General features: G+C 39.5%; 1 protein-coding gene across 1 annotated transcript in view; it reads right to left on the reverse strand.

Annotated features, from left to right (window-relative positions):
• The window catches only part of LOC119913374 (attractin-like protein 1), a gene marked incomplete in the record, with an annotated part of 61,021 nt that overhangs the window by 21,825 nt on the left and 21,860 nt on the right, over nt 1-17,336 (reverse strand). Inside the window, 1 exon segment of the mRNA XM_038732786.1 lies at nt 12,946-13,186. Coding sequence (XP_038588714.1) covers nt 12,946-13,186 — 241 coding nt within the window.

The raw sequence follows: 17,336 nt of genomic DNA on the forward strand, positions 1-17,336 counted from the left end.
CGTGGTTATTGTTGTAAAATGGTACATGGTTACATTGTCAAGCAATTTGTTTTGGTTTAGGCACCAAACCTTTATGGTTATGATTAGGAAAAGACTGTGGTTAAAATAACATTATTACATAAGTTAAGTTACATATCTTAAGTTAGATATGTAAGTTAATAAAAAGAATCAACGTTGACCATTTGTTTCACAAAGGAAACGAAGACTGGGCTCCTGGATGAAAAATCAGTAATTTATTAGTAATTGAAAACTGATGCCTGGGTCTTAACAAGCATCCATATATGACTATTTGGGAGTAAGACTGGGTTGGTTTGCCAGATGGCCACTAGAACTAGATGTCTGCGGGTTGTTTATATGCTGTGATGATGCTAATCCAACACATCTTGTAGTAGCATCCATGTTTATTCGACATTGTAATTTAAGAGCACATGAACACACTAAATTCGGAAGAACTCGGGAAATGGGACCTTCGGAGGAGCACATGAATGCACCGTGAGCCGCTGGTTGCAATTTGCAACCCTCACCACTAGATGCCACTAAAACTTACACACCGAAACTTTAATGATTGCAATCTTATCAAAATATATTACAGCTTCCAACCACCAGTGGCAGTACAGCATTCCAGTCGGTAAGTAAGAAGCCTTTGTAGAATATTTCTAGGAAGGTTATCAAATACTTTATTTTATGAATGCCTGGTATGTTCAGTTAACTCTGAACATCACAGACTGGGATTCGTATGATGTCTTACCGGAGCTTCAACTCTCAATCATCTCATCTGACATATTTTCCCTTCCTTACAGCTTTAAATTCTTCATCCCAGATTTAAATTAAAAGAATACGGACATGTCATTAAAACATAATCTTCTCTACACTACATACACTAATATGGCTGTAGCTTTCTTTAGCGTCATTCATGTTACTGGCTTTACCCTCGTAATAAATCCATTTAGTCAGTCATTCGGGCTCTCACACAAAACATGGAGATCCTTATTGTAAAATAAGCACTTAACTCATCCAACCAGTCTGCAAACGCATAATATTCAAGTGCCCAAAGGAAGTGAACTCAATTCTGTGAGAGACAGAGAGCAACTGGAGGTGAAGGGTGTAAGGAGCAGGGAATCATAAAGGAGAGAGAGTGAATGAATGAAATGGACAGAGGAGAAGCACATCAAGCACCACACTTGCTGACAACACCGAAATAAGCCGCAATAAAAAAATCCTGATCTCTAAGCAAAAAAGGCTGATTTGATATAAATCATATTTTCCATGACTTGTGCAAGCCCCTGAAGAGAGTACAATTCTCACCCCACTGCCTCTGTATGTACATACACAATACAAAAGATGCCTGTTGTCAGGATGTGTTTGAATATGTGTGTAGGTGGGAACAGGGCCGTCTGTGTATGTGTGTGTAGTTAGTCTTTGTATCTCTCGGTGTCTGTTTGAGTCAGACAGAAAGAGGTAGAGATGAGGAAATCAGTCAGTGAGGAAACAGAGAATATCTGAACAATCTGAACCGATCATCTGTTTCTACAGTCGGTTCTGCCTTATTCACGAGGGGTTTGCAATTATAAAAAACCCAAGATAACTTAATAGGGGGGAAAATCAAGGTGCCTTGTGGTGCTAAACATCACCCCAAATGTTTTGTGTGTCACACAGTACCCCCCACATGTGAACACTTCATACTTAATACAAATTCTGATTTGAGTACAAATAAAATGGGGACGGTTAAAGAATTTAGACTTGCATACACAATTGAAATTCTTGAAAATTAAACACCAATGCATAAATCTGTGCACACAAAAATGATAGACAGAACTGTGTTGAGGAAACTTAACAGCCTACCTGCCCCTACCTCCTCACTTCTTCTGCTCTGTGCTCCAACAGAAAGTTCACACCATTAAAAACAATGAGTGTTATGAATTACATCCAGCTGTTTTTAGCCCTTAACCGTGTCAAATATGACTTTTTATTATTATTTCTCTTTTTGCTCTTTAAGAATCCCCCATTTAAACTATTTGGCATTAATAGAAAGAAAAACCAAATTGTGTGAAGCTGTGTTAACCATAATTCCTGTGTGTTAACCTACAGACAGAAAACGCATATCTGACTACTCAAAAATATATGTTACAATTTGGCAAGCAAAGCACCCACCAAACAAGCAGACAAATAATGTGCAGGTTTACGGAAAGCTGGAAAAACAAGACACATGACGCATAAATAAAGGATAAGCCATTACGGGACTAAATCAGTATTAATTCAAAGCTGGTAGTCTTGGGTCAATGACTAGTGACGTCGCATGTCTTTTTAGCACAGTGACCTAGTTTAAAGATCATTAGTTTGGTTTTTATTTTGAAAAAAATCTGTGTTCATTGGCCAACAATTAGCATCTCTGTATTTTCTTCCTATTTTTCTCTTAACGTTGTATAACTTTAAGCATATTCTGTGTTGTGCTTGAGCCAAAAGGACCTAACTTACAAGAGACTGCAGGTCAGCTTTATGCAGCAGAAAACAGAGTTTGTGTTTGAACATAAGACCCAGGTGAAATTTTGTCTGAATTATAATCTGCTCATTAAAAAAATAAAATATATGACGAAAGATGATTATTAACAATGTTTTCAATTACATGGCCCTCATTCAACCTCCCTTGAGTTATTACTAAACAAAGCAACCTGGACTTGTTGGAGTCAAATCAGGTACTTGTGAAGGCCTCTGTAGTGGTAATGTTCACGAGAGGTCACCCCCCCCCACACACACATAATTTAACACTCCTAATGTCGACAGTGATGTAATTCTTATCGATTTCCTGAAAATATGGCACTGTGCAACGTGTTCACACCTACCAGAAGTGTTGATTGGGTCTACAGGGAAATCATCTATACAGCAGAATATTATAAAGACAGAAAATGTGTGCGCACGCCCGTGTGCTTGAAAAGGTGAGATGGCTATCATGGTGATAAGTATGCTGCTAATTAACTGATGTTCTTTCTCTTGTCTTCTACATGATGGAGGACACATTTATTTCATTTCCTCTAAAAAGCAACAGCCTATACACGCTGGTGTTACAACAATACCAACATTTAACCCACTCACCAAACAAAATGTTGATCTTTGATGATTTAGCAAAAACCTGCAGTAGATTGTGCTAAATGTTTATTTTGAATGTTCAATGCATTTAATAAAAGTGATTTTTATTGAAGCTTTGGAAATTACATCATGGTTATGGTCTGGTAAGATTAGATGTGAGATGGAACATAAATCCTGGTCACAGCTTATTGCTGGCAGTGAAAATAAATCTGGTGCTGCTCAATCGACAAATATAAATCTAATTCCTACACACTGGCCTGGAATTGTTTTGGTTTTGATACAAATACAATTTCATCAATTTTAATACTCATTTATTTTTCTATATTATAGGTAAAACAATAAGATCATTATTTTGATTCAGACTGCGACATTTTTAAATGAAACTTCCAAAAAGCAAAATTTAAAACTAAATAAAAACAACTGAGATAAAAATTAAAAAAACTCCCTTTCCTTCTGTGCGTCTATGAACACTACTGTATTCCCCAGATTATGATCAATCACATTGCTCATCTCCATGAATACATTTTCATCATCTTCATCATCATCATCAATGTCACCTTCTACCTACGGCTGACTCCTGCTTTTTCTTTGTCCGGTTCCACAGACGAGGCAGTTTGGTTCGATAAGAGAGGACAGGGCTTTATACGGTGTTTAATGAAGGCATCATGGGGGAAGGTTCGAGGGCAGAGGGCCAAACATGAAGTAAAGAGAGGTAAGAAGTCCTTAAAATACACACACACACACACCTGCATATCAAGAGAAAAAATGGTTTTCATGTCTTGGTGCCATCAAAGAGTCACTCAATATAGTTTCCTTAGCTCAGCAGAATCTGATCAGTTACCCGTCAATCTTTAAATGTAAATACTTCAATCATTTCACTCCCAGAGCCAATTTTTTCAGCCTATTTATTACACAGGATTAATAACGCCTCATAGTGTAATGCAAATCAAACAATTTTACACAAATATTTTTAAACCTGGGCCCCATTTTCACACATTATGGGGTCGAAATGATTAGTAGGTACAAAAGGTTTTGGAATCTCTGCAGAAGATGGCTTCAGCAGGCAGCCAGCTGCAGTGCAAAAGATTCCTACGGTGTAATTGTGCCTGTCAAAATTAAATCCACAAAAAGTGCTTCTTTTTGCCACCGACAGGCTCAGACTCTTCCACCAGGTGTTTGATCAATGCACTCTGGCTGTCATCTTGACCTAACTCATGGCCTTTGTTTAATACTGTACAAATTCTGTGTGAAATTTTTTCAGACCTGTAATATGTTCTATCACTAACGGGACAATCAATAGTTTACAAGCTGAGTGGCTCCACTTCTCTCCATGGCCCATTTGATTTAAAAGCTCATAATCCGGTGCTACTCAACCTTGCCTAGCCGGTGACCCCATTTTTAGGAGTCTATACAATAGTTTGATGGGGTGAAATTGTCTTTTACCCCTTTAACATGTTTCTGTGTGAGAGACACAGACTGTATATAAGAAGTGGAAGTAGTCATCGTGACCTCACCCGTTGGTTTGTGGACTGCTGATTTGAAGCCTTGAGTTTGCTGCCATCTTGATTTTTTGCAACCAGTGGCATTGGACATGACCGTATTTGGAAGAGAGGGGGGGAGCTAGCTATCTAGCTTAGCTAGGTGCATCTGTGTCATTTTAACCGGGATCATGATTTTGTCTAGCGAACAACAGTCTTAAAACTAAATGAACAGCCAACTCCTAATAAGCTTTTTCAACGGCGCTGGTTAAATTTACACATTGACGTAGGTACGAGTCACTCTAGCCTGACTGACAGGTTCCCATGGTAACGACTAGTCAATCACAGATAGTCCGGCCCTGAAGCATACTCTGCTTTACGGTCTATTTTCCTCTAACTGGGTCCATAATTTACTAAATGAACATCATGTTCTATTGAAGAACACTTGAAACTAGCAATTGAGACCATAAACCATCAGGAAAGTGTTTACTGAGGTAATAAATCAGCTGAGAAGTAGCCTCATTTTACTATAACTTCTATTGGAACCGGACTTTTTGCAACCAGAAAAGTTGCATTTGTGTCAAGTGTGGAGCAAGTTGTCACATTAGTCTAAGTATGACATAGGATACTTTATTTTACTCTATTCAACCCTACTGCTCGTCCCACATTGTGTTACAGGACCTAGTTATATGAATTGGATGCTGGTTAATGTCAATGTGAGCTGAAAGCCACAAAGGGAAATCACACAGTCTCAAAGAAAGCAGCTTATGACGAGACATGAGCCACGGCTGCAGCTGACTGGAGATCAAAAAGGATTCAAAAGCCTTTAAAATCGTATTTACAGAACCGTTTATATGTGTGTGTGGTTTTGTGTGTAGGTCCATGTGCTTTTTTGGTTTGTCTAAGCTTGTATGTTGACCAGTCAGACACCAGGAATAGAGCTGCCAGAGGGAAGATGACTGGATACCGCTAAGAATGCTGGGTAAATTGCAATTCCGCCACAAGGCTCTACAGGTACATAAACACACACAAGCATGTTTGGAAGCACAGACATGTGTGCGCGCACGCACACACACACACACACACACACTTAAGACAGTAGGTGAGAGTGTATTTGGCTGCATTTCCACAGAAAAGACTGAATGGAGCAACTCTGCAGGCAGCATCCCTCTTCTGCTACTCTACTGCTGCTAAAACTCAAGAACAGCTGGCTCTGTCTGATCCATCAAACACACACACACACTCCCTGTGCCTGTCTGTCCCAGCCTCTGGTTGATGCTACTGGGTTGCCAGTTTCTTGCAGAGAAGAACTCAACATCTCTATAGCTCCTGCACTGAACACAAATTTACAAAAGAACTCCTGCTGTTGCACCATGCTTAGAGACTGTACATCAACACTTTAAATTAGGGACGAGGAGAGAGAGAGAACCTCAGACTGATAAATAAATTGTACAGATTTTCAAATTTATTATTTTGATCGTTTGATATTTTAGTAATTGTTTTGTTTTTACATTTGGCACAGATTTTTTAATCAATTATTTTAAGTTTTTTGTCTATTAATATATACACACATTGTTTCATTTATTTATTTTATTTTTTTATATTTTTTTTTTTAAACACACACACACACACACACCACACACACACACGCTTACTGTTTTATTTATTTATTTTATACATTTTAATTTTTTAACACACACAAACGCTTACTGTTTTATTTATTTTATTAACACAAGCTTACCGATTTATTTATGTATTTTATTTTTAATATCTCTTTTTTTTAACACACACACACACGCTTACTCTTATTTATTTTATTTAAATTTTTAATAATTCTTTTATTTTTAAACAAACACATACGCTTTGATTACTTTACACTTTAATTACTTGTTTAATGAAATGTATGGGGTTGATTGTTCTTATGTTGTATGTAGCTTTGGCAATATTGTTGTTATACATTCATGCCAATAAAGCTAATTTGAATTGATTTGAGAGAGCGAGAGAGAGCGAGAGAGAGATGAGGGTGGGTGGGTGACAAAAAAATGATGGGTTGGGACCCTCACCAAAAAGCAACAGCATTGGTTGTTTGTTCAAATGCTTAAAAACAACCTATTTTTACATTTTCCTGACAAGCAACCTCTTGTGATTGTGCCATTCATTTTTTAATAATCCAGTTATGTTAATAGAAAATGCATTCTGCGTCAAGATTAAGTTCCTTCAAATTGTTGCAAATTAGTAAATTCTAGAAAACAAGTTTGAGGTGAGATTACTATGACCTCCTCCTGAAGAGGTTGCTTGACAGGAAAACAAATAGAGAACATTTTAAACAATGCTGCCGTTGTTCTGGCAAAGACAGTCTTGAGGTGAAAGTTGAAGCATAAAGCTATCGACGACTCTGCAGTGAGGGGTTTGTTTGTTGAGGAGTTTGCTACACAAACTTTTAAATTCTATAGGTTAAAGCTAATAAGAGGAATGTAAGGTAACATGTACATGCCCATACCGAACTATAGGCTGGTAGTTGTCTATGTGAATGTATGAATGATCTGCAGCAGTCAAAATACTTGTTTCTCCAAAAAAGTCAGATAGCATTCACTTTAACCTAAACTGAAAGAGCTTTAAAATGTGGCCATTCAAGTAGCCTGTCCTATAGGTTTTGATTGAGAAATATAATGTATAACACATTCAGTGGTTATTCTTTTAATCTTGTTTTAATTCATTTATTCATTAATGCATTCCTTCTCCTGTTTAATGATGTTTGAAATATGAGGGCCTGAAGAACACTAGTCCTGTATGAAGACCCATGTGAAACGAGCACTGAACAGAGCTTAAATAAACTATGACATGAACGACAAAACGTCCTCCACACGCAACAGTAACCTTTGACTTGACTGTGTAGTGTGTCTATGCATCACACGACCAGCCTGACACTGTTCATAGACAACCAGAGAGAGCAAGTCAGGTAGGGCATCAGAGCGATAAGGAAAGAGGGAGCTCCTGATGTGAATCATGCAAAATTTATGGAAGCAATAAAACTGTTCAGCATGAGGTGCCGATGGCAGAGGAGCATTATACACCGAAACACTGGGTAGCAAAAGATAACAAGCAGAAGAAGAAAAAAATACAAGCTGAAGTCTTGCCTGGAAGACAATTCAGAGGGAAGCATGGGTGCACTGTGGTCTGGCTGCTGCTGGAGGTACCTTGTTAAACCTGAGCTCTAGCCCAGTGTTTCTCAGCGAGGGCGGTACCGCCCCCCAGGGGGTGTTCAGAGTATGTCGGGGGGGCGCTGGAAGCAATATTTTGGAAAGGTGGGGCGTTTACCTCAAGATTCACAACAATAGGAGTTTAAACTTTCAACTACTTGCAAAAAAAAACTAGTCTGCAACATTCAAGTTTACCCCACTGCAACAGGGTGAGAGTGTATTTTTCTGTCAGCTACTTGTGGTGTGGCTCCGTGCTGCCTTCACGGGAACTGGAAGTTAGAATATCATCTGTAAAGTTTCACACACATGGTGTTTACAGCGTAAACTCTGGAAAATTGGACGCTCTCTTTCTTGATATTACAGTGGAAAAGCGTTTATGTCTGAGGAATACATGTTGAACTCCTCATTATCGCAGCGGTTACACATTTACAAGAGGGATAGTCGGCTGTCGGACTTCTCCTGAAAGCAACTTCGTCCAGCATCCAGCACCTGAGACGACACCAGCGAGTGCCGTGAAGTGGACGCAGCCAGTTGCAGCCACTCTGTGCTCGAGCGGACATAAACATAGAATGTTAAAATCTGAGTCGAAAACTTGCTGTTTGTTAGTTTTGTTTTCCTGCTGCATGAGCACCTCCTCATCTCATCCAGTTCTGTGTCTGTCAGACGGTCGGAGGGATACTACTAGCGAAGCTAAATTCTCATTAAATGATAACGTTTGTCTTGTAATAATATTACGACTTTTATCTCGACATATCAGATCACAGAAATGTGGAAGACATTCTGAATGTGCAGAAAACCTGCTAAAACAGATGAGCTATTAAAATACAATCAATAACTGAATTAAAATGAATTAATTTATCACTGAGGTGAAAATGTGCCTCAAACTAATTTATAGAGGTTAAATTCCCCAAACAAAATACATAAAAGAGGAGGGAAGACTAAATCGTGTGTGTTAACTCAGCAGGGATGATATTATATTATCTTCCTGAGAAACATATTTAAAAGCAATAAAGACCTCAATTTTGTGTTTCCCTTTATATAAAACATTTCCACCATAAATTGGTGCAGAAAAGGCAGAAATTTCTTCTTCAGAAAAATCTTCTGGGGGAGGGACCCAACTTATGAAGTGCCCCATTCAATAAAACAGTCTTGGCTTTATAAATAGTTTGAGAGGAACAGTTACTTAAATATAAGGACTATTAACATGGCGTTTTTGTTCATCCTGCAACATCAGGACCCACGTGAGGAAACTCCGGTGGCTGACTTATGCTGATCTGTATCACAAAGAGCTCACTAAGTAATAATTATAAGCATAACCTATTATGAATAATGTAAAAACATGACAGGTAGTTCAGTAATAATACTTATTAGCCTATAGTATACTGTTATTTTGCTGTCACAAATGATTTATGGACTTGGGTAAACAGAGTAGCCTTTTTTAAGTAGTCATATTATGCTCATTTTCAGGTGCAAAATCTCATTTAGGGGTTGTACCAGAACAGGTTTACATGGTTTCATTTTCAAAAAAACACCATATTTTTTGTCATTGGCTTCGTTTTATCTATGGAGTGATATCTTGTCTCTAAATGATCTTTGTTGGGAGCTGCACACGCACACTTGCTAGTTAAGGACTACTAGCCAATCAGAAGGAGAGAAGGGCGGGTCGTGAGAAGCTGGTAAACACGGCTTCGGTTCAGCTGTACATGTTGCCGACCAGCTTGGTAACATAGACTGGAGCAAGAGTTTCAGAGTGGCGAGTTATTAATCTGTAACAAAAGTATCTTTCATCCATAAAATTTTTATCTGAGCTCTGTCTCTACATCACAGTAACAAATTTATGTCCACTGACTGCCTGGAGGGTAGCTGGTGTTTGGAAGGGAGAGGAGAGGCAGCAGGCGGACATCTTGTCACTGTGTGCTGCAGCTCAGTGTGTTTTTCCACCGGTGTTTTTGTGGGCGTGTTAGGCATGTTGGCGAGCATCATGACGCACATTTTGATGTGTCATCACAGGGACCAAAGGGAAAAGGCTGGACTACAAGCCAGCTGTTTTCAGGCAGTTCAGAGCAGTGTTTTCTGTGGGAGATTCCTTTGCAAACCTATTACATGCACAAAAATGCACCAGAGTTCGTTTGAAAGCGTACCGAGACCACCTCTTAAAAAGGAGGTCTAAATTCGCTTGTTTGGTCAGCTTTTGGTGCGCACCCAGTGACACAAGGTGTGGATGTTTCTACTGAAAAGCAAGCAAGTACACTCTGGCATAACAAAAAAATGTTTAGAAAACATCAGTCTGTCTCTCGCTGTAATAAAAACCAGACAAGAAATCAGTAGAACAAAGACTCCCGGGGAGTGCATAAAAATATGCAGGTTTCCTGTCAGCCTCTACGATTCATGTATTCCTCTGAGGAACTAAAAGTCTAAACAGACACCCAACATGTTGTCAGCTGCAGCTGTGAAGGTTGACGTGAGTCAGTGCGTTTGATTTTGTATGTGCGCAGGACAAGGTGAATGGTACAGTCAGATAAAAGGGCCACAAATGCCCTACACACACACACACACACACACACATCATCCAGATTTGACAAGGTTAGTTAATCATCTGTCACAGGGACAGGGGAACGGACAGACTCCCCTCTCCTCTGTCTGTCCTCCATCTCTCCCTCTTTATTTATCCCTCTATCTCCTCCTTTATTCCTTCATCGTCTCTCTATCCAAGGACAACTGTCCTTTTCCACCGATATTAACCTTGTATATCTCAGCACATGGTTTTATCTCTTTTTCTTTCTGTCTGCTTCCTCTTCTCTTACAATGTCTCCCCCTTTTCCCTACGTCACCGCCTCGTTCACCCTTCCATCCACTTTACAATCCTATGAGTTGAGGCCTATTCCCCTCCCTGGTAGGGACGAAGCTGTCTTTATATCATTCAGCCCTCTAATCGGCCCCACATCATTGCCTCCCAGCAGCTTAGCCCAAGGTAAATCGAGTGGTCCTTTTCATAAAGAGAGATAGAGGGGGATGGAGATAGGAAGAAGGATGAATGGAAGGATGAACAGTGGGGGGAATTTAAGACGGAGAGTTATTGTAAGCTATAAGAGGGAATGACAGAGGCGTAGAGGAAGTAAAGGAAGGGAGAATGAAGGGATGGGTGTATGAAGGTAAAAGAAGGTGGATATGGATGGATGAGTCCAGTTTAACCAGCACATTATTGGAGAGGAGAGGTGATAAATGGAAAGGAAAGTAGACCAAACCAGGAAAAGCGGGGAGGAAAAGTAACAGCAGGGATAACGTGATGTTAAGGAGAGCGTAAGACACGACAAAAAGACGCAGAGACAGAGGATGAAGTGACAAAAAAAAAAAATAGCAAAGACGGCAAAAGTAGAAGAGAAAGTGCATCGGAGGCTGTCCTGCACGGAGGCGACGAGAGGCGTGCATCTATCAGCTCCGCGCTCGCTGCGAAAAGCCGCCAGGGACGGAGACACCAGTCAACTCAGGAAATAAGAAAATGATTAAGAGCGATTTAATGTCACACCGCCGCCAAGCCAAAACGCACATCTGTCACAGGGAGACTGATGTTACTGCACCTCCCTCTCACTTCTACCCTCCCTCACTCACACTCTGGCAGTCACTCATTCATTCATTACACTCTCCCATCTCTGATGTTTTTTTCCCCATCCAGGCCCATATCATATACCCTAGCAAACCCAGCCCCCATGAGCCTCCAAATCACATGTATACACACCCATTTCCTGTGGCTTCTGCTTCCTATCATCTAACTCACACACATAATCTGTTGTTAACAATTTCAGCTATGGGATTTGCTATGATTATTCCCATATGAAGCAAAACAAAAGCATGGGAAAAACTGCTGACTGATGGATTTCAAGCAGAAAATTATGGATGCGCTTGAAACCACGTGTGCATCTCTGTGAGTGTTTGCCTATATCATCACCACCTTTCCCAGAGTGTAACATCTCTGTTGTTCACTAGAATCTAAAAAGAAATGGATGCAGAGAATCAAGTAATCTGCTAGTGCTGTTCCCACAATGTCTTCAGACCACAATCCTGTCCAAATTACACGTGTAGTTTCCCCTTTCACTGCTCCAGTGCTCTGGTGGTCACCACGAGCTCAAGAGAATCCAAAGCCCACGCTCACAGCTTTTAAACACTGCCCCCATCAGGTTGTTTCTGTATATTACAGTGTTGTACAGTAGACTGCTGGGGGCAGCTTCCAGTTGTGTTTTTAATGAAAGGGCTCATGAGTTCTTTAAAAGCAATTCAGAGCAAGATGTGAAGGCAACATTAAAAAGGGGGGAATACTTCCCTTTAGTTATTTCTGTGTATAAATGAACAGTCAAAACTTTATTTTCTTGGAGACAACTAAGAAAGAAAACTTATTTCCCAGAGAAATTAACTTGTTTCTAGAAATTCTTTTTGAAAATGAGGGTCTCTATTTTGAAAAAGGTTTTTGCAGTAGAAGAGAAAAACAAAATACTATCAAGGTGATTTGAGCGCAGTGCCAATTATAAGACAAAAAATAAGACATAGAAAATACTTATTTTTTCTGATGCGCAAACCAAAAATAAAAACATAGTAAACCCCCTGTGACCTTTGTACTCACCGTTGCATTTCCCTCCGTTGATAGGGTCGCCATAGTAGCCGGGCATACAGCTCTGACAGTGCGTCCCTGCTGTCAGGTTCCCACAGTGCTCACACACACTGCCGTTCACACACCTGCTGTGACCATTACACTGACACGCTGCGAGGAAATTACACAAACACAGGATAGGATACAATTAGATGCTAATTTATCAGGTACATCTAGCTGTAAGTGCATGAAAATGAAAGCAATATGGGTGGGACATGAATGATATACAAGTAAGTAAGTTTTTCTTTAAGGGAGTCTGGGACGGATTTACCGCAACATTAAATTACTTATGCACAAGTTTTGCTCTGAAGGAGAAGATCTCAAAGAGGATAATAAGAACACATTAAAAGTACCAGGTGTAACAAAGGCAAGATCGGGTCACTGATTATCCAGATAATGTCTCTGGATACAGATCACATTTTAAAACCAGGTGTAAATCGAGTCTTATTATATTCAGGTCAACTTCTGTCACAGAGTATCAAATGTAAACAATATAATACAGTCACTTGAATCTGAGCAAGCGGGTCACTGACCAGGACACTGGATGAAGGCCCAGTTGTAGCCTCTATCAGACGAACAGAGACTCTGGTCCAGCACCATGTCCCGGTCTCGTAGTCTGTCTCGGTCTCGGGGCCCAGCCCTGGCAATAGCAGGCTTCAGGGGGCCTCTGTAAGAGCCTTCCATGCAAACACCCTTGCCGGTGTTACTGGGATCACCACACCAACCGCACTCCGCCCTCTCCAAACACTCGGCACATGTCCTCAGACCTGAACAGTTCTGGGCTGTAGAAGAGATGTGAGACAGGCAGAGATAGAGGAAGAGAGAAAAAAGGAGAGAAGGAAGAGAGACTAAAGTTAGTTGAATACATGAGTGTGTTAGGTTCCTGGTTTTGTTTACAAATTGAAAAACAAAAATAACTACCATTATACTAGAGTACAAAATTTGTAGTAAGACTTTTTCTATCTTTGATAATTATTCACACAAACAATTATCCTCTTTAGTTCCCAGTCAGACCAGAAAGTGGCACAACAAAAACTGTTTGCAAATGTTTGTCAGTGCCTTTCAAAAACTGTTACAAATGACCGTTACGAAAAATGATTCATATAAGCCTTTTCTGATCTGCCAATGCTACAGTTAAGGTTGGTCGGGTCAAATAAACTACTCGGCTCGGGTTAGGAATAAAACACGGTCAACAATGACTTGGCAGGAAATGGGGTGGTTGTAATCGCCAGTGTCACAGTAGTAAGACACTTTGTACACCTGATCTTTCACCTCATGATCCTCCAGAAGAGGATCATGAGCCATAACGAATACTGTCCTTTGCAATTTGGTATAGAGATACAAGTCGTCGCAGGTCAATTGTACATACACAGAGGTCATTTTAGACATTAAATAAAATTACCTTCAGTGTTTTGTTTTGGTCTGAAGAGACTCAAAATAAGTGGAAATTGTGTGATGTAGAAGAGAAAAACTCTATTGGCACACAGTCTTCTAACTTGTATATTTTGTTAATTTCATGGTTTTATATTTATGTCTACTGTTACGCCCCTAGTCACCAATGCAAATTTCTTGTATGTCCAAAAACTACCTGGCAATAAAGCCCGTTTCTCAGTTCTGACTCTCGATCATCAAAGTTCATTAAAGCACCACACATATTAACTGCCACTCCAAAGAGGACTCCACTGATATGAACACATTTTGATCCAACATTTTACTGTTACAGAATACATTCTGGCACCACTGGACCCTTACTATGGTTTAATTCCTGTTGAAACTGATATGTTGTTGATATTAGGGAGGGCCATAAGCCATGAGCGATCAATCTTAATGTAAACCAATACAATATCAATAAAGACAGAAAAGCGGTTTGATGTGATAGGATGGACAGAAGGATAACAAATTGGATGCTTCTTTGAGATTTTATTTTCACACAAACGCAAAGATTAAGGTCTTAAAGGTGTTAAATATTCTCTATTTTCCAGAATCTTACTTTTTGTATCATTGTTTCTTTAATTTTTCACAAACTTCATTGAAAGTATTTATATAACTGATTTTAAGTGCATGACAATGACCTTTAATGCATTGCTCAGTCCTATTTTTAGTGCTACTATATTTAAACCCAAACATTTAAACAACGGCTATGTCTACATTATTTCATAGGGTTGAAAGTTAATGGTCTTTAAGGCACATTCTGTACATATTCTGTCCTTCACACTGTAGTATAGTTAATCAAAACAGCTTCAAAGAAAGCATAAACACAATAAAAGCCTTTGGGGATATAATCTACCTCCTCTAATGTACTTTGCGTCTTTTGTTCTCACCTTTTCTTTGACCCTCAACATTTATAAAGAAATTGACTTTTGTTGCACCATTCCATGTGTTGAGAAATACATTTGTATTCATCAAGTGGATGTGACATTCAAAAATACTTTACTGGTGCAAATTAAAAAATGACACTTTTTTCTTTTTAAAATGGTATGGCATTCAATACTTGTAAAAGAAAATAAATCTCCAAACAGAAGCCCTTTTTTGTTGCAGAGAATAGGCGGGACAAGAATAACAAATCATGTGTTTTTTCCCCTGGAGAAGCTGGCCTTCCAAAGTTAACTTTACAGACTGTTTTGAACCTTTCAGTCTTGTTTTGCTCTCATTCTCAACGTCAGTTCGTCTTCCCGTCATAATAAATTTTAGTCTACAAAGCGAGGGTGGGAATACACAGTCAGAGACAAAGAGAGAAAGGTAAGACTCTGTGGGTATCTTGGCGTGTACACAGGAAACCTAAAGGTTGAGAGAAGGTGTTGTTTCTTAAAGCCCAGCGAGATGATTCAAATGCAGCATCAAGTAAAGTAGCATTTTCACCAGAAGTTCTCTTTTGAAAATGAGCCATTTCCATAAGCCACAGATGTTCTAGCTGAACCTGTATCTCTTTCTCTGTGTCCCTGCAAGCTAGCACTGCTTGAAATACACCCCTTGTGTCCTCTGTATGTTTGCAAGCTCCCCGTTGCATTATTCAACTGTAGCAATGCTGATTCATTTGTTCTCTCTCCCTCTTTATAATTACAAACTTCTGCTCTCCATTTCTGAGACTCACTCTTTATCTCCTCGCTGCCACATTTTTATCCCCCTCTTTTGCATCTTTTTCCCCCTATTTCTATTCACAAAGCCATCTTCCCCTCTTGCGCTCATTCCAAGCTGCTTTCTTCACCACTAGCCTATCCTCCATTATTTCCTGTCATTTTCGTTTCATTTGATTTTTTTCATGGATTACTTTAAAACACTTTGGGCACAAATGACATCACCAAGGATGGAAAAGTACTTTTTCTTCATTTTCTCTTTTTGTCGCTCCCCCTACTGTGTTCTTCCCTCCAGTTTTCACTTTCACCTCCCCTTATTTCCTCTCTCTTCTGACAACTCACTGGATCCCCACTATAGTCAATAGTTCAAAGAGTCGGTTGAACAGAATAACCCTAATCCACCACACAGTAGGGATTCTACTGCTAGAAAAGCACATATTTACATACCCAAGAGCAGACTTTAATATCCAATAAATATACCAGATCTGCTATCATCTTAAAATATGATTCAAATTTCAGGGAAATTGGTAGCCACTGTGCAAAATATAAAAATATTAAATATAATGAAATTTTTTGCTTCTCTTTAAATTAATAGATCCAATTTGTACCCACTCAGTGGCATGATTAGGCTTGCAGTGCCGGCTCAATTTGTGCTTCACCCATAATGATCGAGCATTGCTCAATAGTTACTTGAGTCCACTTCATTTTAACTTGAACCTTTCCTCAACCTGTTTGGACACTCCACTGTACATTGGTCTGCCATTGGTATTTGCTTCTAATATATATATATATATATTTCATTATACCTTTAACATTATTGGATTTTTTCAAGACAGTCTATTCCCCAACCCAATCAGTCATGCCCATTTCTGCCTTGTTAGCTTGTAATCTTTTTTACTTCTTGTACCAATTTCATCCATTCTTGGGAGATGAGCCAGAAAAAGGTAGCAAGCACATCTGAATTTCTACAGAAAATGTATTCTTATCTAGTTGTATATTTTTATCAGCGTGTGGCAGGAATATTCGATTTTCGCCTCAAAATGCAAATGGGAAATCCATGTCTGATCCATACACTGTATATAAGAAATGGACGTAGTCATCGTGACGTCACCCGTTGGTTTGTGGACTGCCGTTTTGAAGCCTCGAGTTTGGCCGATAGGTCACCACCATGTTGAGTTTTTACAACCAGTAAGTGACGATACAGCGTCGGCCATGTGCGGAGCTATAGCTAGCTTGCTTAGCTAGGCGCATCTGTAACTCACGTTAACTGTCATTTTAACACGGCTGATAACTTTGTCTAGCAAACAGTCTTAAAACTAAATGTAATTCTCACCAGAGAAAGTGAACAGCCAACTCCTAATAAGCTTTTTCAACAGCTGTGGTTTAATTTACACAGTGCCGAGAGTAGGAGTCGGCTCTAGCCTGATTGACAGGTCGCCATGGTAACAGCTTGTCAATCATAGATAATCCCGCCCTGAAACATACTTTGCTTTATGGTCCATTTTTAAATAAATGGGACCATTATTTACTTAATCAACATCATTTTGTGTTAAAGAAGACTTGAAACTAGCGACTGAGACCATAAACTCATTATGAAAGTGTTTACTGAGGTAATTATTCAGCTGAGAAGTAGGGTCATTTTACCATTATTTCTAATTGAGCCGGACTTTATTTTGCAACCAGAAGAGTCGCCCCCATGGCCGTTCGATATAATGAAGGTCTGAGGGACTTCCGCGTTCCTATCAGATTGCTGACCGGAAGCTTCCAACTTGGTCCAATCCTAATATTTTGTCACCCTATGCACGCCACACACCTCCGTGAAGCTAGAAGGCTCAGCCAGAACATCAAACCAACCATT

This window comes from Micropterus salmoides, unplaced genomic scaffold (assembly GCF_014851395.1).
Source record: "Micropterus salmoides isolate LMB-PRFRI ecotype aquatic unplaced genomic scaffold, ASM1485139v1 Ms_hic_scaffold_2, whole genome shotgun sequence".
NCBI lineage: Eukaryota > Metazoa > Chordata > Actinopteri > Centrarchiformes > Centrarchidae > Micropterus > Micropterus salmoides.